General features: G+C 42.3%; 1 protein-coding gene and 1 long non-coding RNA gene across 5 annotated transcripts in view; one reads left to right on the forward strand and one right to left on the reverse strand.

Moving 5' to 3' along the window:
• The window catches only part of Epsti1 (epithelial stromal interaction 1), a 100871-nt gene extending 81977 nt beyond the window's left edge, over positions 1-18894 (reverse strand). For 2 of the 4 annotated variants that reach the window (XM_052190895.1, XM_052190896.1), the window contains exon 1: positions 18617-18894. In XM_052190895.1, coding sequence (XP_052046855.1) covers positions 18617-18789 — 173 coding nt within the window. In that variant the 5' untranslated portion in view covers positions 18790-18894. The remainder of the gene's footprint in view (positions 1-18616) is intronic. The other 2 variants (XM_052190897.1, XM_052190894.1) reach the window with 1 other exon arrangement.
• Positions 18895-18966: 72 nt separating this feature from the next.
• On the forward strand, positions 18967-23744 carry LOC127691266 (uncharacterized). The gene is made up of 3 exons (XR_007979227.1): positions 18967-19124; positions 19346-19528; positions 23244-23744. It is a non-coding gene; the product is annotated as an uncharacterized LOC127691266 (long non-coding RNA).
• Positions 23745-24421: the final 677 nt, after the last annotated feature.

The following is a 24421-nucleotide window of genomic DNA, read 5'->3' on the forward strand; positions in this document are numbered from 1 at the left end:
AAGTAGGTTAGGCATCCCAGGACTGGGTTAGGTAAGAGTATTAAGTATTGCTGTAACTCAAAGCTAGTCACCTGCTTGCTCTTCTACACATACCTGCTACCCCATTCTACCTCACCACCTTCCACAGCCAAAGGTGTAACAGGTGCTGATTCCAGCCTCTTGAGACTTTCTGGCCACCAAATTTGTGAACCAAATGAATCTGTCTTTTTAAAATGCACTACCCTCCTTAGGTATTTTGTTATAGCAACGCACGAGCACCAAGAAACTGTCTTGGGATATGTTGATGAAAAGATGACCAAGGTCATGTGTGGTGGTGCACACCACTTGAGAGGTAGAGGCAGTGATCTCTGTGGGTACGAGTCCAGCCTGGTCTAAGGCTTCCAGATCAGCAGGGCCACATAGAGAAATGCTATCTCAAAAACAAAAAATAAAAACAAATCTACACACACACACAAACAACAAAAACTGTTTAGAGATTAATAAATTTCTGATAAACGAACCGATGTTAAGCTATAGGCTAAAAACCAGTAGATTAACTAAACAACAGGGCTAAGACTCAGAAATCATGGCTTTTAACCTATACCAATTAACTGTAGCTGATTTTTCAATTTAACATAGAAAGCTTAAATTACGCCTTTTTTTTTACTCCAACTCCCAGCCCCTTTATGAGTTAGTCAGCTCAGTCTACTAAGTCATGAGACTTTCATGCAGATGTGTCATTATACTCTTTTGTAATTCATTGTCCTCCGCCGGCCTCTTCCGTTCCAGCTGTTTCTCCTCCTTTTCCCGGCTGCTCACTATTTTTCCTTCTCATTACATGTATTCCATTTCCCTGTTTACCACTTCCCTTACCATTTCTTCTTCACCTCTCATGACCCCCTTTCTAGTTTCATGACCTAAACAGATATTACACATGCACACTGTGTGCACGCACTTACACACACACACACACACACACACACACATATATATTTAAATCTAGGCTCTGCCTATGAGAGAAAACTTAAAAACATGTGGCATTTGTCTTTCTGGGTTTGGCTGATTTCATTCAGTGAAATGCTGTCTAGCTGAAATCATTGTCCTGCAAATGTCTTGCATTTTCATTGTCTTCATAAATTCCTTTGTGTATATGTTTTTTTCTTTCATGAGATAATGAATGAATGAATGAATGAATGAATGAAAAGCTGGTCCCATTTCCTATAACTCTAGCCCCATGAAATACTTCCAAACCATATGAATACTCAGCCGAAACCTATTACAGAATTATTATTCTGGAGACTTACAGGGCATGGGAGAGGTCTCTCTCTCTCTCTCTCTCTCTCTCTCTCTCTCTCTCTCACACACACACACACACACACACACACACACACACACACACCAGCCATTTCCACCAATCTCACACATTCATTGGGAACAATTCAAGAAGCCAACATAGCGCAACGACAGGAAGATTGGAACAAGTGCTAGAGGGAGAGGACATAGGTAGTCAAAGATGCAAGCAGGGGGAGCCACAGAGAACCAGAAATAGCCATAAACGGCAGGGAAGAGGCCAAGCTGAAGACGCCGCAAATGAGTTTGCTAAGAATATTTCACAGGGAATTTTTCCAAGGCCATCATTCTGCTTATACAAATTACAGAAGAGAGTTGGGGGGGGGCAACTGTTTATTAAAGATTGCACTTTATAATCTCTAACCTGAATAAGACTGATGACAGAACAGTAGCATTTGTGAATCACGGAAGACATGAGACTCCTGGGTCAGAGACAAAACACTTCCTGTTCATTGCACAGGAAACAGTATGACCTGCTAGGACTATTTATATCTTCCTCCCTCTCTGGCTCCACACCTGAGGAACGGTCCTGAAACAGAGCTGCACAGTACCATACACATTGTAAATGGGAAAAGAGAGATGGGACAGCTAGCTAGCCCTGAAAGTAAAGGATTTTAATCAAAAGCATTTTAGCCTAACACTAACAGTGGTCCTAGTAATATCTACTTTATGTGAGAGAACACCTTAGCAATATTTTATTGGCTGAAAATGCCAAACCGAAAACATCTTAATATAAGAAAGCCCTGCCAAGTGATTTAGTTTTTATCTCTCCTTTTTGCAGTAGGAAGAGGCTTAAGTCTAAGGCTATGCTTTTTATTTTTAATATTGTGTGGCAGGGGGCAAGATCCTGAGAGATCAAAACTATTCATCTCTTCCCTCTGAACTTTTTTGGACATGAATAGCAAGTATAATTTATTAATGTTCTCAACCAATTAGTTCCCACCCACAGCACACCTTTGCCATTTAGTGCCGTGGCATTTCCTCCACCAAGTGGACCCAGGAGCTGGGATCCAGCAAGCTCAAGCTACCTAGATTTAGCATTCTGGTCATTTCCCAACGAGGCAACATGCAAACTGCCGAAACAAATATATACTTTTGAAAATGAGTTTCCTTAATTATCTCATTGAAATTTAATGAAATATCTGTTGGTAAGATTGTTTCCAATTTGCAACAGCGCACTTCCGTGAGACAGAGAGATGGGCCTAGGCGACAACAGTGTAAGGCAAAGATAAAGATCTTCTCTATGCCATTTTTAAAGAGGGAGGGAGGCTCAGCAAGTAAAGCGCGTGCTGTGCAAGTGTCGGGACACAGATCCCCAGAATCTGTGTAAAAGTCCAGGTAACCCCAGTGCGTGAGGAGGTGGAGATATGCAGATCCCTAGGGTTTGATGGGCAGCCAGCGTAGCCAATCAGTGAGCCCCAGATTCAGCTACAGACCCTTTCTCAAAACATAGTGAAGTAATTGAAGAATATGTGTATCCTTGACCTCCACATACATATATGCACAGGCACATGCATACACTGCATACACGCACACATGCACACACACGTACATGCACATATACGTGCATACACTCACACACAGGCACATATATACATACTAAAGAAAATGTTTTGAGGAAAAGGCTGTGCAAGCCATGTTTCCATTGTGGGGCTCTGGGACAGTTACACAGGGGCTTCTCCCATGCACACTATGGGCCATTTTTATGGCATCTCATCCATAAGCACTCTCTGAAAAACTGCTGAGTGCAAGCTGTGAAAAATATATTGGCTGGCAAAGGTGTTACATACATATATCCCCTGGAGTGTACAGACTGTACCCGGTGTAATTTAAATTCTCTAATTAAGACCAGCATTGGGTTGATTGGAGAGATGAAATGTACTGGAGAGCAGCAAGTCAGGACGGGACAGATGAGTGGATTATAGACAGCTTCAAACTGAATAACAGATGTGCGGACTTTACTCTCCAAGCAATCCCTGGTTATATGCTCTAATGGAGACTAGGAGCTAAGCAGGCTGGCCCAGGAGGAAGGTGAAAAGAAGCTACAGTCTTCAGAACAAGGCTGGAGGCCCTGCTTCTCCATGGCAGTGTCCAATGGACAGAGAATATGTGAAAGAAAGCCTTGATGTATAAGGGGGGGGGGAGGACATAAAAACCATTCACCCCCTGTCGGGATGTTTGGCAGGCACTTTCCTCAGCTCACTAACTCACATCTGCCCTTCAGAGGTTTTTGTCCTGTTTTAATAAAGTTTCATGTCTATTTCATGCCTAGCTTGGGAAGCATGTGCCTCCATTGCTGGAAGCTGCTGTGACTATCACCTAGCCTGCACCATTGGCAGCTGCCAAGACTATCACCTAGCCGCACCATGTTTTTCTCTTAAACTCTAAAAACATTGTCCTTGAGTTTCCTTTTGAGTCCCTTTCTAATTTCTTTTATTACTAAGACTAAGAACCCCAAATGTGAAGTTCCCCAGTGACTTTTTTATAGTTCAAGAAAACTCTAATCTCAGTGCAATTAGCAATGGGGAGAAGGACTGAGGGAAGAAAGGCACCCAATGGCTATATGATATTCCATGTTGGTTTGGTTACACGGTCTTCAGTGTGGAGATGTTAAGCTGATTATTTTCACTATCTATTTTACATTTATATTTTATGTATGGGTGTTTTGCTTGTATACCATGTATGTGCAATTCCCAAAAAGACCAGAAGAGGGTATCAGATGAGCTGGCACTTAGGTACGAGGAATAGAACCCAGGTTCTCTGGAAGAGGCAGCCAGTGCTTTTAACAGCTGAGGCGTTGCTCCAGACCAGGAAGCTTATTATTTTTAACCAATATACTCAGAGTTTGTGATGCATTTAAGTAATCAGAGTTCCTTTTCAACCAGTCTAAATTCTCAATCCAAACCCCAAACCAGATAGTGCTGGCTAGATCACCCTTGACCCTGTCTGTGACTTTCTATTAGCCCTGACCCAGCATTCCACACTCTGGCATGGATGGGCTCAAAGATGTTATTTCAGATGTTTTTCCCCCTGGTTTCTGTTGGAAAGGTGAAAGAGAACACACTAGGTAAACAGAAGCAAGAGCCCGGGGCTTTCCGTGTATAGAAAGCTTTTGTGCACATTAGAAAAAGACATGTATGCATGTACATAAATTCATGGCCTAGGCATCCGTGTCTTGATAAGATATGACCAGTTTACACAGATTAGAAAAATACATCCTACTAGAGATTCATGGCTTGATACATATTTTATGCCTCTATTACTAATTTAACTGAGACAAATTATAGGCAGATAAAATGCATAGCCACAGAGTATGGACAAGAAATGTTATACGGCTTCACTTAAAAACATATGCAATAGCCGGGCGGTGGTGGCGCACGCCTGTAATGCCAGCACTCTGGGAGGCAGAGGCAGGTGGATTTCTGAGTTCGAGGCCAGCCTGGTCTACAGAGTGAGTTCCAGGACAGCCAGAGCAACAGAGAGAAACCCTGTCTCGGAAAAAAACAAAATCAAAAAAAACCAAAACAAAACAAAACAAAAAACAAATATGCAATAAACACTCTGCAAACACAGAATAGAAAGCTATCAAGAGCCATCAACACAAAAGATAAAAAGAATATCGGAGGGGAAAAAATAATGCTATAGAGAACTGCCATCTTTGAGATTGGGACCAATTGGTAGGTAGATTTATAAAATGAATAAAATCATTGGGAAATACAGGAAAAAATTTTGTGTTTTCAGACCATGTTTCAGGTGAGATTTTGATGTGGCTACTACAAGCTAATAAACTATCCTGGGGCTGCTTCCTGGACACTGACAGGAGACTGGCAGTTCCTGGTCAGAGACAAAAGACTTCACTCCTCTGAAGGCAGCCCACAGCATGGCCCGCAGCTACTTCACACCAGCTCTGCCCCTAGGTCTGACGGGCCCTGTGCAGAGTGCTGAGTGCCTGGCATGCTTGCCCCGCAGCTAAGAAACATAATAGACTTTTCTTTGTTTTCTGAGTCCGGGCCTCAGCTTGGCCCTGCCCCCCCCCCCCCCCCGCCCCCATTCTGCTGCCACTGCATCCATGGAGCTTGGGTTTCAGGTATATGACATCATGCCCAACTAATCTACCATTACTACAGTGGGCGGACACACGATCTGGCCATTGTCTTGAAAAGAGTGGGCCTGTCTCCCAAGGTTCCTTCCTGGTGGATAGGCATTCCTAGAAGCAGCCAGGTTAGCTGGCCAAAGGAGTGTATGAGTTGATCTCAGGTCCTCATGGTGCTGAATGAACTCTTCAGCCTAGGACTTCAACACTAGCTAGGAGAGGTAGTAAGATTCCCCACCCCCTTCAGAACAATGACAGAAATACAGAAAATAAGAATCTCAAGTTAAAAGTTTAAAGAGAGCAAGCAGCCGGGCTAAGGATGCCTTCTAAGAAACAAGCCAGTGTAGCAGACTGACAGTGCCCCACAGTTTATACACGTCAGACAGGCCGTGCCTTTTATCCTTCTGATTTTCATTCAACTTAAACTACAGCTCTTTACAGATTATCTCTAGCACATAAAACCAGAATCCCTGCATCCAGTGAGTGGTGTATATCTCTGTCCACACAAAGAGCACTTGGGCAAAATTCTTACATTTAATTTTTAAAGTCACATACAGGACAATGCAGAAAGTAGCATTTAAAAGTTGCTCAAAGCCCACTTGTCATAGATTACAATTGTGTTTCATTTCGCTGAGTTTCCATTCAATCCATGGTCTCCACTTTTTGTTGCTTTCATTTGAGGCAAAAATCTCATTATGTTCCAAGCCCGGCTTCATGCTGGCCTAGCAGTTCATGGCACCACCATCCTCCTGCCTCAGATTCCCAAGGATTACAGGTGTGTGTCAGCATACCCAGATATGTTCTCTACACAGCATGTAATGGTATTTAAACTACAATTTTGATCTTATTTTTCATTTTAAATGGTTTCTCTGTTAAATTATAAACATTCCATGCTTCACAGCATGTCCTAACACAACATCTAGATATTTCATTTCTTTGAAACATTCACTGTTCTAAAGAGTCCTATAGTTTATACCAAACTAAGCTTCATACTGAGCACTGTCTAGAAGACCCTAACAGACTTCTAGAATAATCACTTGGGCTCAAGCATTTGACCCAATTTAGATTTTCTTCCATAGATCGGCTCCCCACTTGCATTTCCAAATAGCTGTAGATGTCAATCTAGACCACACGATTGGTCTTAATTCTTCCTCCTCATTCTCCTCAGTTTTCAAACTGCAAGAGATGCTAGCCCCTCCTGAGGTGTCTCTTCACTTCCTCCTAGCAGTCTGCCTGGCTTTACAGCTAAGTGCTACCGTGTGATTGATTTGGGGCATGGGCATATCAGTACAAGTACTGAGAAAGAGACTTCTAACTGGAGCTGGGATGGTTGGGTTTGGGGTTGCGTTTCCCTTCCTGAAAGGGTTGAGGTGAGAGTTGATGCACAAGTGGCTCAACAGTCTGCCTGCCCTCTAACTACAAAGCCACCATGTTGCTTGACTAACGACTTTGAGCAAACTACTTGGTTGCTCTCTCTCTCCCCTCTCTCTTCCACTTTGAAAATGGGGACAATTATCTACTTCACAGGTAGAAATGCATCAGACGACTTCAGGGTCCAAAAAGATGACTAAGCAGTATGGTTAACCGTGTTTGCCACATGAGCTTGGTGACCTGAGTTTGGTTCCTGCAATCCACTGCGGAAGGAGAAAACTACCAAAAGTATCCCTGATCTACAAACACACGCCCTGGCATGTGTGTGCCACACTACACACATAGGATAATAGCAAATTTTGTTTAAGAAAAATAATATCGGAAAGTAACAGGAGCTGGAGAGGTGGCTTAGCTGTGAAGACTGTTCTCCCTTCTCGCAGAGGATCTGAGTTCAGCTCTCAACACCCACATGCTCTGGCTCCCAACTGCCTGTAAGGCCAGCTGCAGAGGATCTGAAGTCCTCTTCTGTCTTTCATGAGTGCCCACACACATGTGATATGCATACATATGTACATGCATACACACAGAGATAAAAAAAATAAAAGACAGCAATTCTGTTCTACTATAATTGCCAAGTTTTTGTACCCGTTCTAGTTTGCTACCTTCAGGCTTATCTTGTAGAAAAAAACCTAAACAAAGCTTTGCTTTAGAATGCCCATGTGAAGGATCTGTTTTTCAGATGGTATTGTTGATATATGTGATATATATGATGGCTGTTTTCAGTACTAGACCCTCACCCATCACTAGTCCACTGTCAATTAATCCTTTCCTGTATCCTTTTTTCATAAATATAGTTTTTCTAAATTCTTTTCATATGCCTGGTTCTGGTTCTTTAATATCTATGCCATAGTTTTCCCATCTTTTTCCATGTGTCCCAGAAGTACTAAGACCCATTCCATGAAACAAAACGTTATATGAGAAAGATAACTTTAAAGATTAGTAAATGGTATTACCATGCAATCGGCAGCATAGTTCTGAGCCCAGGCTTTGCTCTTTAATTTATTGAAATAAAACAGACCTACAATAAACTGTAAAGCCTTAAGTACATAACTCTGTGAGAAATCTTCCTTTAAGTCCTCTGGGTTCCAACAAAGAAAAGGAAAAAAGAAGCAGAGAAACAAAACAAGCTTTTGGATGTTAACAAGAAGTATTCTTCCCCAACCATTTATTTTAAAATTCTTTAGAAGCCTTGGACTGGGGAGGGAATTCAACTCAGGGGTAGAGTGTTTGTCCAGTATATACTGGGTATGGCTTCCATCCTCACAGAACACACACACACACACACACACACACACACACACACACAGATATGGCCTAACAAACCACTTTAATAAGAAAAAGACCATTACTCTCTGCTTGTAGTCATTAGTTCTGAATGCCTTGCATAGCTTTTTCTCTCTCCAAACTGCAGGGTCATGATGGACTATAATCCCTAAACTCTAGCATGTACTTCCAAGGGGAAAACAGACATTATCCTACTCATATATAAAGCATCATCCTACCCAAGGAATTTACCTAACTATATTCACATTTCACATGTTGTCGTTTAATTTTCCCATTCTCACCATATCCTGGAATCAGTCACAACTTGCACAGGTCTCTGCAGAATGTTAATCTAGGACAATTTCCTGGACTTTCTCCCTTTTGTGATTGGCATCCTTAAGAAGTCTGAGAGTATTGCCTTATAGAATGCCTCATGATCTGGAGGCAGGAGTGATTATTATGGAAAGGATTAATACCAGCACTTGAGAGGCAGAGGCAGGAGGATCCTGAGTTCAAGGACAGACTGGATTATACAAAGCCCTATCTCAAAAGGGACAAAAATTTTAAAAAAGATTCATCACCATCTCTTAACAGTAGAACTAAGAGCACAACTGGTCTGTCTATTTTTCTTTCTCCCTTTGTTTCTTTGTTCATTTCTTTACAAGATGTCTTCCTACTGATGTAGTCCATACAGAACCTTAACTAATGATCCCCCTACGTCAGTGTTCTAAATGCTAAGATATGAGCCACCATACCCTGCTCTACCCCTTGGATTTTAATGATGGAAAATATCTTGAATTTTTCTACATTAATAGATTGTTTTTTAATCTTCACATTTGGAGGGAAAACTACAAACATTACAGAACAAAGGAGCTGTCGTGGCTGATTTTCTGATAAAGAACAAACCTTCCTAAATCGTCTGTTCCTTTTGATTATTTTTTTTCTCCCAAGCTTTTGTCTCAGATTCAAATACATTCTGAATAGATGCAATTAACCTTAACAATATCCATAACCTCACGGCACTCTACTGACTTTGAAGTGAGTCACCTTACTGTGTAATTGAGCTAAGTTTCATTTTTTTCTCATTTCTGCAACACTTCTACTGATTATTATAGGTATTATGTATTTGCAGGCTCTCGTCATCCTGTTGATTTATTGTTTCACTGTTGCAGCTGTCAAAGGCTTTTTGAAAAATGTCCATTCATTTTTGATGATACTGTATTTGAACAAAAAAAAAAAAAAACATTGCTCCCCGAGACTTGGCAAATCACAAATGCATACCACATCAAGGAGCAGGGGCTAGCACAAAAAAAAAAAAAGTTGAAAATTATTCATTTATTCTAACTGTAATTTATACCCTCCTCCATAAACAGGAAGGTAAATTTGATCTAATCAAACTAAAACCTAAAATGTCTTTCTTTCCATCCACTCTATCAAACTCCTCTGCATCGAGCTGTGCTCTTCAGACTGTAGGTGGTAACCCACTAATGCTTTAAGAAATCATGTAATGAATTTGTTTTTAATGAACAAGAATAGAAAATGGAGACTGGAGTGATTACTTAGTGGGTAAGAACAGTTGCTCTGCCATCATGAGGACCTTAGTTCAAATCCCCAACACATATGTAAAGAGCTAGGCTCTGTATGTTTGAGATCCCAGTACTGAGGACACAGAGGTGGGCAGATTCAGAGAGCTCATTGGCTATCTTGCCTAGGCAAAAATGTGAACTTGTAATTCTGTGAGAAACCTTGTCTCCGAGTAATAAGATAGGGAGTGATAGAGAAAGGCACCCAACATCCTCTGCTCTGGCTACCCCATTTATACGCACGCATGTGCAAACTCATGTATATGTACCATACACATAAAAGAATAGAAAGTGTCAATATGCCACATGTAGTGAGAATTGTTTTGTGAAATTTTTCTGTTGTATGTATCTTCATACATACTGATGAAGTGGAAGTATCTGGTTTCTTTAAAAACTTGGTTGTGTCAAGTGATATTTTTCTGGAAGCTGTTTTGTGAGCGGGCATGAGATGTTTTACTGAAAGCAGACACTTGAGAGGGCACGTGATGTTTAGAAAGAATATGACTAGAACCCCACAGACAGAAAAAGGTCTCTCTTACATTGCCACTGCAATACCATGCAACACTTTGCTGGTCTTCACTGGTCTTTGCTGGTCTTCACTTGCCTTGACTTCATAGAGAGAAACAGGCCAAAGAACCTGGGGTATTCCAGCTGATTCTGGCCACTTCCACTTACTCATGTTGACGTGGTGGAGCCTTGCAGTTTCTGCTGGATTGTGCTACCACTACGGATTGATGTGTTTGATATTGGATTGGACTGCTGGTATCCTGACAATGAAGAGTGGAATTGCCCTAAAGAACTACTTCTAAGTAGGTCTACAACCCCCTTTTCCTATAAACCTTCTTTTTCCTCTACTTCTGGTCAGTGGGCTAGAAAGGAGGTTGAAACATTTAAGAACACTAAATTAAGTAGGTTGAGAAAAATCTAAGCCTACATACTGATACATGTTCTAGGTCATAGCATCAAACAAACCATTCAATGTAGGCTTTAATCAAAAGTCACCATGTACTTTAGGTTGCTTAGAAATAACGATAACAACCTATTCTAACAGGAGGCCACCAATCTATGTAGCTTCTGTAGAAAACATCACCAAAAAGGAGATTCACACACACACACACACGCACACCTAAGTCACTTAGAAAATAACTTAGAAATAGTGATAGGATTCAGGGCACATTTTTTTTTCAAAATGTGGCACCTTGGCATTAGAAAAGAGAGAAGCAGAAAGATCTTGTCTTTCCTTGTCCCTGAAAGCAGACCATGATGGACTTCTCTAACATGAAGAAGCTAAATGAACAGGCCTCCTTTGTTTCATGGATTATTAGTTCCTAACCCTTCCCAACCAATCCCATAGCTGCAAACTCTTCACCTTTCATCAAGCCTATGGATAAAAATAAGGTGTGTGATTATCTATAAAATGTCTCTTACAGGGATGCTTTGGGCACTTGGCACCGGACCTGTGGCAGTAGTTTTGCCTTTATAGGTATATGCAACACATGCATGCCTGATGCCCTTGGAGGTCAGAAGAAGATATGAGATCCCCTGGAACTGTCGTAACTGATGGTCATAAGCCCTGACGTAGGTACTGAGAACTGAAGCTAGGTCGTCTCCAAGAGTAACAAGTGCCCTAGACTGCTGTGCCATCTCTCTACCCACTGGTGGCACTGTTCCAAAATGTGTAAAGCCTTTAAGAGATGGGGCCTGATTGATAGCAGTATGGTTCTTGTGGCAAACCTGTGAAAGTTAAGGATGCTTCTGTTCTGATTCCAGTTTGTAATTTTTTTTTTTGTCCTTTTTGTAGTCACATTGTCACAAGCCTTCATCATAAACTCCACCTGCCATGAAATCCCACCATGAAGAACCCTTTGAAACCATGAGCCAAGGTTAATCCTTCCTTCCTTAAGTTGCTTTGGTCAAGCAATTTTCATGGTAAGGAGAAAAGTTACCAATATATAATATTTCCCTGTATGTTTGTATCATCATTTCTAAAGGCTCTTGTGTCACATATAACTTACTAAATACTTCCTTTCTCTTGTTAATTTGACTTTCTTATAGATATCTCTGTCATTAACCAAGCAAGGGGTAGGTGACTAAAGAAATTGTTTCTCCATGCAAAGCTGTGAGTACCAAATTACTGCTTCTATATTAGTAGGACTCTTTCTGATCTACTGAATTTTTCTTAATGTGGACACACAACAATAAGTAAAATGTGATGTCACTTCCTCCCTCAGCTCCTGAGCAGTTTCTACTTTGGTGGAAAGACCTAGGTTTGAGTTCTAGCTACTGATTAAGAAAAGCAGTGGAAACTTGGGAAACTCATTTAATTTTCCAGGACTTGCTTTCCTCATCTGTCAAGTGGTAAAGTGTTTATTTTGAAGATAAAGTTCAATAATGTTCTTGTCACTCTAAATAAAAGATATAAATGCATAGTTTGGCATTTGAGATTATTTGGAGTGCTTCTCTCTTTCTCTCTCTTTTTTATTAACTATTTGTTTTGTTTTTCTCGTGATTCTGGCTTGGCCTTAGGGTTTCGTGTATACTAGAAAAGTACTCTACCACTGATTTGGTGTGGTAGAGAACTTACCTAGTGTACATGAACAGCCCAACTGATTGTTATTTTGGTGCATGTCTGTTTTGTTTCTGCAGTTAATTTGAGGGGTACTCAGCTCATTTGAAGCTATAGCTAATGTGCATTGTGATACCACAGTACTACAATGCCCCAACACATTTATCATTCCAAGGGTAAGTTGTTCAAGAAGAGCTCAACTAATTAGTTTGCTATTAGAACCTGGTAGTAGTTGAGGTACCTACTCAGCTCAGTGAACTGCATCATTATCATTAAGAGTTAAACACCATCTATTATGTTACAAACTTTCTCACTGTTTATGGGCCTTGTCTAGGAGTCGAGTTAAATAACCCCCTAATGAATAGCCATCTATATTGAGCCATTGGGAAGATTGCTCATTAAGACAATCGTTGAGCTCTTCCAGTGTAGTATAATTTCATAACATTAAGAGGAACTTCTGCACTATCCAGTTCTCCATCGCCAGGAAGAATAAGGCCACTGCTTTCACACCACTTAACATCTACTGGCAAAAACTTATTCTCTTTTAATCATAGGGAGATAGGAAATTGAAATCTGGAGCACTGCTGTGGAGAGGAAATAGTAAATTGGTTTTTATAGACTCTAATAACTACCAGTGTGTTACTTGAAAGCTGGGGGTGGTGGAGCATGTCTGTAATCTAGCTGAGGCAAAGGATCACATGTTCAAAGCCAGTGTGGGCTACATAATGAGTTCAGGATATTGTGGGCTACCTGGAAAGATTCTCTCTCTAAAAGCCAAAACAAGCTAGCAACAAAGGACAACAAAAAACAGAAAAAAACAAAAACCAAATAAACCTCATATTTTGTTTTTCTTTCCCTGTCACTGTGACAGGAAATCATGACAAAAAAAATAACACAAGAACGAAAGAATTAGTCTTAGTTACTTTTCTATTGTCATGACAAAACATCATGACCAAGGCAATGTATAAAAGCAAACATTTAATTCGAGATTTATAGATCATCACAGCAGGGAGCCTGGCATCAGGCAGGCAGGTGCAGCACTGAAGCAGTAGCTGAGAGCTACTACCCAAGAGGCAACAACCATGAGGCAAAGACAGATGCTAACTAGAATAGTATAGAACTTTTATACCACAAAGCTCACCCATAGTGACACCCCTCTCCAATAAGGACACACCTCTTAATCCTTCCCAAACAGTTCCACAGACCGGAAATAAGCATTCAGACCTATGAGTCCATGGGAGCCATTTTCATTCAAACCAACACAGGTTTAATTTTGGCTCCCAGTTCAAGGGTAAAGTCCATCAGAGGAGGGAAGTCAAAGCAGTGGTGATGGCGGATACCATTGCAATTCCGTCAGGAAGACAAAAGTAGTGAATACTGACTGGACTCAACTAGCTTCCTCCTTTTTATGCAACTCTCTACCAGAGGCCAGAGTACAATGCTACCCTCCTTTAGGGTGAGTCTTCCCTCATCAGTTAACCTAATTGAAATAATTCTTCACAGGCAGCCTAGAGGCTAATCTAATTGAATAAACTTTCCCAGGTCTAACTGCAAACTTGTCTTCTAAATAATTTCAAGTCATGTCAAGTTGACAATCTCATCATCCCTATGTACAAAACAAATATATATACATATACAGCTCATTCTCCTATAGTCTCAGTTTAAATATCCTATCTTAGGAAATACTTTCCTGGCCTGAAAATTAGCTCAGATAGTGGCTTTCCGTTATAGCCCACATAAAGATTTATTTGTGTAATTATTGCAGAAGTATCTGTCCCATTAGATAGGTTTTTTTTTTTAAAAAAAAGTCCTTATGAAGTTTTCTAGGTAGATAATTGTTCCAATATTTTAAAAATATCCAGAGCTAGTGAACCTGTGTTACTGTCAGGTTGATAGTATGTGTGATGCACCGTTAACACAGTAAGTGCTTCATAAGTATTTGCTGTTATAGCTGCTCAATCTGCAAGTCTCTATAGCACTCCATATACAGTAGACCACAACTGTGTTATGGTAAGCCAAATTTGTGTATAAATTTTATTAACATTAACTACTGTATAGTAAAGTTCTACATGGTAGATCCATTTTCAGAATGTCTCTTTACTTTTTCCTAAACAGCATCAGGCTTTTATCACTAACACGGGCACGAGCCTATGGCCCACAATTGAGTATAATCAGGCTGGAAATCTGTACCTCTAACATCCATATTGATGGAGGTAAAATTTGCTTAAAAGCAAGCAAAATAATAAAAGAGAGAACGAAAGAGTGCTTTGGATTACACATTTATATAAGCTTTTTGTTTCTCTTTAAATCTGTGTGGATAGTTTATAATAGCTGGGAACAAGGCTCATAGCACCTGGTAAGAATAACTATAGAAGCCAAAATGAAATGGCAAACACTTGCAATAGCTGACATCCAAATGCAGCATTAAAAAAAAAAAAAAAAAATAGGCTATCTTACCTGGCAGTCTGTCACAGAGCAAGAATCACCAATTTTAAAGAATTTCATAGATTTTTTTTTACTTGTTGTCTTAGTTGCTTTTCTATTACTCTAATAAAGATCATGACCAAAAGGAATTGGGGAGGCAGCAGTTATTTTGGTAATGTCTCCATGTCACAGTCTATCATCAAAGGACATGGTGATCAGGAACTCCAGGAAGGAACTTGGAGTCAGGAACGGAAGCAAGAGGCCATGGAGGAAGTTTGTCCACAGCTTCTCAGCCTCTTTTCTTACAGCACCCAAAGCCCTCTGCCCAGGAGTGACGGCACCCACAGTGACCTGATCCTTCCCACATCAATATTCAATCAAGAAACTGCACCACAGGCTTTCCCGCAGGCAGGACCTGTTAGGGGCATTTTCTCATTTGAAGTCCCCTCTTCCCAAATGACTCTATTTTCTGTCAAGTTGACACAAAACTCCCAGCACATTGACTTCCTGTCAACTTTATATGCAAACACATCAGTGTTAAGCCAAAACCTTTCTCCTTGTCTCCAAGATGCCATTAATATCAATACCACAATATAAAACATATTCCAAACTTTAAAAGTCCCACAAGCATTACAAACTCAAGCACTTTAGATTCTAAAATGCCTAATCTCTCTAAATTATCTAAAGTCTCTGTGAAATACCATCTCTCTAAAATTCCAGTCTTTCTAAAACTGAAATGTCTCTTTCAAATTCCAAAATCTCTATAAAAGTTCAAAGTACATTAGATGAAGATTCCTGTAAAATTAAAGAAAAAAGAAAAAATATATACAATTTCTTAGATCTAACAAGGAAGAATCAATGCCCAGTCACAATCAAATCAAAGCAAACCCAAAGTCCAATGGTATTAAAAGTTCAGCGTTTGGTTTCTGAGACCCCACTCCAACCCTCCAGACTCCAAGGGGCCTGGCCAGCTAGCTCCGTTCTTGGGCTCATCCTCTGCTCTGTGGCACACCCAGCTTGTCTCCTAGGCTGTGGCTGACTCACTCTGCAGCCGCTGCTGTCCTTGGTAGTCATCCTATGACACTGGCTTCTCCAAAACGCTTGGGGATCCGCCGAAACTGGGGTGCACCTTCACCAACACCCTTTCCTGGGCTCTCTTCAGGAACTCTAACCCTCCCACCTGGCATTGTGCCTCAGCCCCTCTCCATGGCCCCTTCACACCTCCAAAGCACTACATTGCCAGGTCTGCTGGGAGCACAAGGTACACAGCCTTGGCCACCTTTGCACCACAGCTTCTATGTTGACTCTGCCAAGATGTTTCCCAGAGGATTTCACGTTTGTGATATTGGTCTCTTTAGTCACGGATGATTCTTCAGTCCCAGTATTGTGTATCCCAGAAAAGCAAAGGTTTCATTTTGGTAGTTTATAATTCAAAATTTCAAATGGCCTTGCTAGAGTCTTTAAGGGACTCTTAAAACTTCCCTCTGATACCTCGGAGTCAGGCTTCCATCCTCTGTACTGCTCTCTGCATTACCTTCTAAGTGCCCACAACAGTGCATTAGGCTCTGAATTCCAAAGTCCTTCCACAATCCTTCCAAAAACATGGGGTCAGGTCTCCCACAACAATTCCCCATGGCCTGGTACCAGATTCTGTCTTAGTTTTCTGCTGCTGTGATAAAACATCATGATCAAAAGCAGCTCAGGGAGGAAAGAACATATTTCATCTTACAACTCTCAGGTCATACTCTATCACCAAAGGAAGTCAGGGCAGGGACTGAAAGCTAGAACCCGGAAGCAGAAGCTGATGCAGAAGCTGATGCAGAAGCTGATGCAGGAGCCATGAAGGAGCGCTGCATACTGGCTTCTTTCCATGGCCTGCCAGGCCTGCTTTCTTATAGCTCTCAGGAGCAGGAGTGGCACCACTTGCAGTGAGCTCCGCCCTCCCGTGTTAATCTTTAATCAAGAAAATGTACCACAGGCTTGCCATGGGCTAATCAGGTGGGAGGATTTTCTCAGTTGAGGTTCCCTCTTCAGAAGGGGCTCTAACTTACGTCAAATGGGCACAAAACTACCAGAAAACTTGTGTATTTTATTTGGTAAAAAGGGTATTATCTCAATCTGAGGGTAATTCCATCATCACCAATAAATGGTTATTAAATGAAGTCATGGCGGACAGCTTCCAACAGTTACTCAATACTGGCTTAAAGGATGTGATTATATCACCTTTGGTAATGAGGAAATGGAGGCATGTAGTAGCTAAGCATGTTATCCAGAGAGCAAGTAAACATAGAATCGGAACTTGAATTCATTGACTAGACATCAAAGCCCATGACTGCAATCCTCACAGTGGCTCCAAATGAACTAGCAGAAGAAGGCTGGCACAAATGAGGTTAACGTTACCTTTACCACACAAATGAATGATTAAGATACTTAGAGACCTTCTTTCTTATTTTCCAACAACACACACACACACACCACAAAACCCCTAAATTCTCTCCCCGAGATAAGACCTTCCTAATTCTTCTGTTGTTTTTACTGAGATGCCATTTATCTCTCATACAAGCCCCTTTACCTACTGCCAACTTAATTGAGGAAGCGACTCAGAAAGTTGGCATAGTGCATAAAGAGACCAGCTGAATCCAGAGTGGTCCAAACACTCAGATATTAAACACCCAAAGGGAAGAGCATTCTCTAACACTGCTGACTACTACCACCAACTCTACTCACGAAGCAACTGAATTCTTTCAGGAAGATTTCTAATGGTCTAACAGCAAACTGTTCCTTTCTTGGGGTTTTGGTCCAGCAAGATGTCGGAGAGATTAGCATCACATCAGAAAACAGAAAGAGACAACTGCTTAGTGCTTACGAGATGATAGGTGCGTATAAAGAAGTGCTAATATCTAAATAGATGCTTCCTAGTGAAAGGATTTTTATCATTAACTACTCATAAGTGTGAGGCCAGCTTATAGACGTGTGACTTGGAGTTAATGAACTTCTATTATGGCAAGATGCCAATTATTCTGAGAGAAATTCCACAGTCTCTGATTGACTCCTGGATCATCTGCCCCATCTAAGGGTAACTACACTGAACGCTATTATAACCTTGGTACCTTCAGAAACGGCATGGGGATGAAAGAAACACTGGTGCTGGTGTGTGTTGGTCATAAGGTTATGTAACTGTTCCTTAGCAACCAGCATTTGTCTTTCTTGCAACAAAGAAGTTGCTGCAAAACGGGAAACTAAAAATAAAACCATTTGTACAGTTCTGATTCACAGAGGTAGCGCTTCAAACCACGGCGCAGAGCAGAAAAGAGCCCCTTCCACCTGGTGCAAGGAGAGGGTCGCTGGCACTCTACAAACACGCTTTCAGAATGCCATCGTCAGTCCTGAAACCACAGAGCAAGAATAAACACCTCCTCCTATGTGTTTCTGATTAGCATACAGTCCAATCTTAAGCGGCTGGGGTCCTCACTCCCAGCTAATGGAAACTTTAAGTTAGACCACTAGAGAACTTCCAGATAGCTCTAAGGCTATCTGGACCCTCTACATCACGTTCCTTCATGCCTTTATTCTGGTATGGTGGTCCCATTTGGAGTCGCCACTCCTTTCTCCAACAAAGAAAAGCTTACTTTCATAAAGAATGAAAAGCCCGGGTTGCAAACATCCATCTTTTAATCCTAGAGCCAGTCTTAAGAATCAGTGGACTGGGGGTGAGAAGATGCTATAAAGGGCTGCAAACTGGCAGGTGCAAGGCATAATAAATCAATTCCTAGGGGATTTTAAAGAGGTAAATGATAAAGAACTCTTTCAAAATCCCTGTTATTAAGCCTCTGTGATTTCAAACTCCAAAGACCAGGAAGGTACCTGGTGCCTAATTATGTTTGGGGCCAGGACTTCCTGCTTCCAAAGCAGCTTGCAAATACTTACCTCCTCTGGTCAGCATGCCTCTCCAACTTAGGGCCCTCGGGAGCTGCCACCTCCAAACTCTGTCTCCGGTTTTGCTGCAGGCCCAGCTCCCTGCGCTGCCCAGCCCCAGCATGGTCCCGAGAGATGGACGACGTGCCCAAGCCTGGGCCCACCACCCTACTGCGGGTGTACATGGTCCACAGCCCGTGGAGGGGTCCTGGCCACAGCCTTTGAGGGACGGATGCTGGTAAGGGCTTCTAGGAGGCTCGAGGAAAGAGTTCTGAAGGAGCAAGGAGAGCGGTTTTAACAGCTGAGTTTCGATTTCTCTTTAACCACCCGCTGGGTTCAGGGCCCTCTGAGAACTTCCTCATTCATTCTCTACCCAGCCGTCCTCTGACTTTTTTCACAGGATAGCATCCTGGGCTGAGCCGCCTTTCAACAAGGATGAAGAACTGAGCCGTTCGCCCAGCTGCAGGTGAGTGGGCTCATGGCTTCGTCGTCACTGCAGAGAGCACCGAGGATCATTCAGGTGAGCCTTGGGCAGCTTCTGAGCTGGTGCAAAATAACCCAAATCCCGGAAATACTTTAGGAGCTGCTTAACAGGTGTCTCTGATTTGAGGTCACTGTCAGAAACTGGAGACGGGGACATATTACCTTGAGTCCCCACAGATTAGGACAATAACCAAAATCAATGGATCAGAAAAAGAATAGTTCCGTTTGTGAGTTGTGACTGCTGTCTGGCTGTTACAGGAAGTGGAAAGTGAAATCAGAAGAAAGCAAAAACCCAGCAGAGCGGGAGAGTCAAGCTGCGGGCTAGGCAGAGCCGAGGGCCTGTTAGCCTCGTGAAGTGATTGACTGAACATTCCAAACCCGATGGATTACATGCCTGCCCTGGGCACAGCTTCCAGGGAGGGATCCAGCTCTGTTGAAATGGTAAAAATAAACAAAAACAAAGGAAAACCAGATTTACAAGACTATTTCTGTAGGTTTTGGAATATGTTCTGGCATCCTTTGTTTAGTTTTGTTTTTAAGGTTCAAGAAAATCCTGATGTGATTGTGTGGCTGGAGTGGTGGCAGTGGTGGCGGCCGGAGCATTATGACAGGGCTTCTGCTGTAAAATTATATGGGGTGTACCCCACCAGGTGATGGCCTACGGCAGAGCCCTTCCACATGGCAACGGGCCACCCGGAAGCTTCACCTTCTCGGCTTATTGTTGGTCCTTAGAGCAGAAAGACAAACACGTGTTGGATAGCTAATGAAAGAATAAAACTGAAAGTGATAAAACAGGAAGGGAGAAGGCAGTCGGTGGCCATAGGAGTGAGGAGTCCGTCCCAGACACGCCCAGTGAGGTGTCGGAGCTTGGTTAAGTGGGCCAGAGAGTCTCAAAGTTTAGAGGACATTAGAACCACATGATGGGTGTGTTAGAATGGGCATGTAGGTGCGCCCCCCGGAGTTCAGCTCTGGAGTGGGCCTAAGGAATTGCCTTTCCAGCAGTTCCCAGTGTGGCTGATCCAAGACCATTCTGTGAACCAGCACCAAAGGTAATATAGACAGCATCGGGGGTAGGAGTGAGGGGATGGCAGGGTGGGGTGGGGTTCTAATAGAGCAGATGTCTAACAACATCCTTGAGAAAGTCAAGGTGAAGGTGAGATGGAAAGACGGACAGGTTAATATGGAGGAAAACGGAGGACCTGGTTAGTAAATCTAGGCAAGAGATGCATATTAGCAGTAAGGCCGTTGTGTGGGAAATACAAAGTAGATATTAAAACCCAAACCAAACTAGAGATAACATAGGTTAAAGAAAACAAACAACAAAACAAACAGAAACCAGGGAGAACTGATCACCAGGGGCAGCAGAGGGAAGGGAGGCCTTACACCACTTTGAGATCAACAGGGACACAGGCTGGCCCCACGACAGCGGCCAGTCTGCCTTCTTTGTGGTCTCATTCCTCTCATCTGCACAAGTGACATGAAGTCCCAGCCTCCACCTTGTGAGGTGTTGTGAGGAGTAAGGAGATACTTCATATCGATGGCTGTCGGAGTTGATTTTTGCCTCCCACAGACATTAGGCAAAGCCTAGAGACAGTTGTCATTGTCAGACCTGGAGGAGGAGGGATACCCGGCATCTACTGGGAAGAAGCCAAAAATACTGCTAAACATAAAACACTGTGGAGAGAGCAGCCCCACGGGAAAGAGTCACCCAGACCCAAAGGCCCAAGGCCCAGAAGCTGCAAAGTCCTCAGGACAGGCTCCAGTAATGTCACAGCTACCGTGGTGACCGTAGAAGGAGGCCAGCATGATCTTCCTGGGGGCTGCACTGGTCCTAGTCATGAGTTCTTGGGGAATGTCACGGGAATTCTTACTTCAAAGAGAAGATCCACACTAGCAGTTGCACTGGAATTTAATATTTGAGGAAGGGAAAAGGCAAGTTAGGGCAAACCAGGCCCAACCCCAAACAAGTAGTAATGGTGGTACTGATTTCAAAGATAGATTTGTTTGACCCTATTGACCATATAACCCAAACATACTCTACATTCAAGTTCTAACATGAGGCAGAGTCAGAGCCTGACAGGCAAGATAGAAATTCTTAGCCTGTTCACTGTTCTACCATGTTCCCTGTTTAAACTCATATTTGTGATTCATACAGCAGGAGGTGCCTACATGTTTCTCTGGGATATTCCAGGATGGGTAATTCACTTGTATATAACTTACTCTCTCACCATCCACGTGTGTGTGTGTGTGTGTGTGTGTGTGTGTGTGTGTATGTATGTATGGTTGTATATGTGTGTATGTGTGTGTATGTGCAGGTGTGTGTATGTGTGTATATGTGTGTACGTGTATGTGTGCGGTGTATGTGTATGTGTGTGTGTGTGTGTATGTGTGTGTCTATGTGTATATATGTGTGTATGTGTCTATGTGTATATGTATGTGTATGTGTGTGTGCAGGTGTGTGTATGTGTGTATATGTGTGTGTATGTGTGTGTGTGCAGTGTATGTGTATATGTATGTATGTGTGTGTATGTATTTGTGTATGTGTGTGTATATGTGTGTATGTGTGTGTGTATGTATTTGTGTATGTGTGTGTATATGTGTGTGTATGTGTATGTATTTGTGTATGTGTGTGTATATGTGTGTGTATGAGTGTGTATATGTGTGTATGTGTGTGTATGTGTGTGTCTATGTATGTGTGTGTGCATGTGTGTGTGTGTGTGTGTGTGAGCCCAGCTTGTTACCAAGGTGTTGGCGTGTATATCTCTGCAGAAAATGCTGATGAAAAGAAGCAGTGTGGGGGGACTTTTTTGGAAAATTTGGGGGTCCCCATCCCTGTTCCAACCAAGTACTTCCCTCCTACATCCTGAGATGATGCCTAATATTTTTCCCTGGGAGAACTCTATGGCTTTTACTGTTTTAAAACCACCATAGCAAAAATGGTGAAGGAACATATTTTAGGGGACAGGAGACTGACCCAAAAATCTAGTGACATTTTACCAATTAGATATTCATTTAGGAAATGGCTCTCTTTTAAGACATTGCTCTCCTTGGGAAACACTCATTTACTTATTCCTTTGGGTAAATGACTTTAATATGAGCAAAAGACTTTTGGGGTCGGGAAGAGGAAAGCAGAGTGGAAACGGAGAATTCAAAAAAAATATGCAAAGAAAATGCTCTAAAATGATGTAAAATTCCGGAGCAAAGTGGGCAATTTTAGCTGACCCACCAAGCTTTAAAAGACAGGACCGAACCAAAAAGAACCTTCCTCAGTCCTGTTTGCATGGGTAACAGATCCATACATTTCTCTGTTCCAAGAAAATCAAGGGATTCAATTTTTTAAGTTACCTTAGGTTAGCCTTTCATCGGTGTGTATGAGAGTGTAAGATGCTTAAGCTCTGAACCTTCTCCTTCTGTGCAATGTCTTAATGAAAATTCTAAAAAAAAAAAAAAAAAAGAAAGAAAAGAAAAGAGGGAGGGAGGGAGAGAAGGACAGAGGGAGGGAAGGAGGGAGGGAAGGAGGAAAGGAGGGAGGGAGGGGAGAAAGGAAGGAAAAGAAAGTAAGAAAGCTTCTTAATGTTTTTTTACATGTATTCACTTATTTTGATTGTTTACGTGTGGGTGCGTGTGCTACCAAACTACAGCACTTATGTAGAGGACGGAGGACAACTTGTGGGAATCTCTTCTTTCTTTCCAACATCTGGGTTCTGAAGGAATTGAACTCAGGTGATCCAGCTTGGCAGAAAGCACCTTTGATGTGCCAGAAACCTGGGATGGGGAGAGGCCCCAGAGGGTCTCAGGGGACAACTCTAGCTGAGATTTCTAGCAGCGGGAGCATGGATTCAGAAGTGGCCACTTCCTGTAGCCAGGCAGGCTCCCAGGGGAAAGATAAGGACAGCAACCCACCCACAAAGCCTTCGACCCTGCCCACAAGATGTATAGAGACAAAGACAGAGCAGAGTCCTAGGGAATGGCCAACCAAGGACTGCTCCAAATTGAGACCCATCCCATGGGTAAGAATCAGTCTCTGACACTATTAAAGATACTCTGTTATTCTTACAGACAGGAACCTAGCATGACTGTCCTCTGAGAGGCTCTGTCTAACAGCCAATGGAAGGATATGCAGAGACTCACACCTAAACAGTATTGTGCTCTGAAGTCTTACAGAAAAGTTGGGAGAAAGATTGAAGGACCTGAAGAGGACAGGGAGACTCCACAGGAAGATCAACAGAATCAACTAACCTGGACTCCTGGACGCTCCCAGAGACTGAATCACCAACCAAAGAGCAAGCACCAGCTGGACCTAGGCCCCTGCACATATATAGCAGATGTGCAGCTTGATCTTCATGTGAGTCCCCCAAATAATTGGAACAGGGGCTGTCCCTGAGCCTGTTGTCTACCTGCCCGTCTGTGGTTCCCACACCCCTAAATGGACAGCCGTGTCTGGCCTCAGTGGGAGAGGATGTGCCTAGTCCTGCAGCAACTTGATATGCAGGGTAGAGGGTGGGATTGGGATAAGATGGGGATGGGGGGGTGTGGCACCCAGAAGGGAGGCTTACCCTTCTAAGGAGAGTGGGAAAGGACTTTCATGAAGCGGTACTTGGAGGAAAGGAAGGACTGATATTGAGTTGTAAAGTCAATACATAATAATAAAATAGAATTTTTTTTAAAAGTCAAGTTTCTAGTCTTGCTTCCTTAAATATTTTGCTTCACTAGGAAATTAGAATAATACAGTTGAAGCCAGAGAGATGGGGAGCTGTTAAGGGCACTTGCTGATCCTGTCGAGGATCTGAGCTCAGTTCTCAGCACCCACACGGTGGCTCCAGCCCCAGTTCCAGGAGATCTGGCACCTTCTCCCTTTGCACCAGGCATTCAGGCAGTGTGCATACATGTAGGCACAATACTCCTCCTACACAGGGCTGGAGAGTTGGCTCAATCAGTTAAGAGTTGCTTTCCCAGAGCATCCAGGTGAGATTTCCAGCACCCAAGTGGCCTCTCACAAGAGTCTTTTTTAACTCTAGTCTCAGGAAAAGCCCTCATCTGTCCTCTGTAGGCACTACACAGAAGTGTTACACAGATTTCCATGCAGGCAGAATTCCCATATGCATTCAAGAAAATTGGAGGTTTAAAAACTCTTTTTAAAAAAACACTCACATGCAAAAACAAAAAAACAAAAAAACAAAAAAACAAAAAAAAAAAAACTTTTTTTTTTTTTAAATGAAGGCAGCAAATCCAGGACAGGACTACAACAATGTGAAAGCCATTCTCCCCACATTGGACAGTGGAGTTCTGTAAATGTCACATATCTCTGAGCGTCTCATCACTTACAGTATGCAT

This window comes from Apodemus sylvaticus, chromosome 8, assembly GCF_947179515.1.
Source record: "Apodemus sylvaticus chromosome 8, mApoSyl1.1, whole genome shotgun sequence".
In the NCBI taxonomy this organism is placed as follows: domain Eukaryota; kingdom Metazoa; phylum Chordata; class Mammalia; order Rodentia; family Muridae; genus Apodemus; species Apodemus sylvaticus.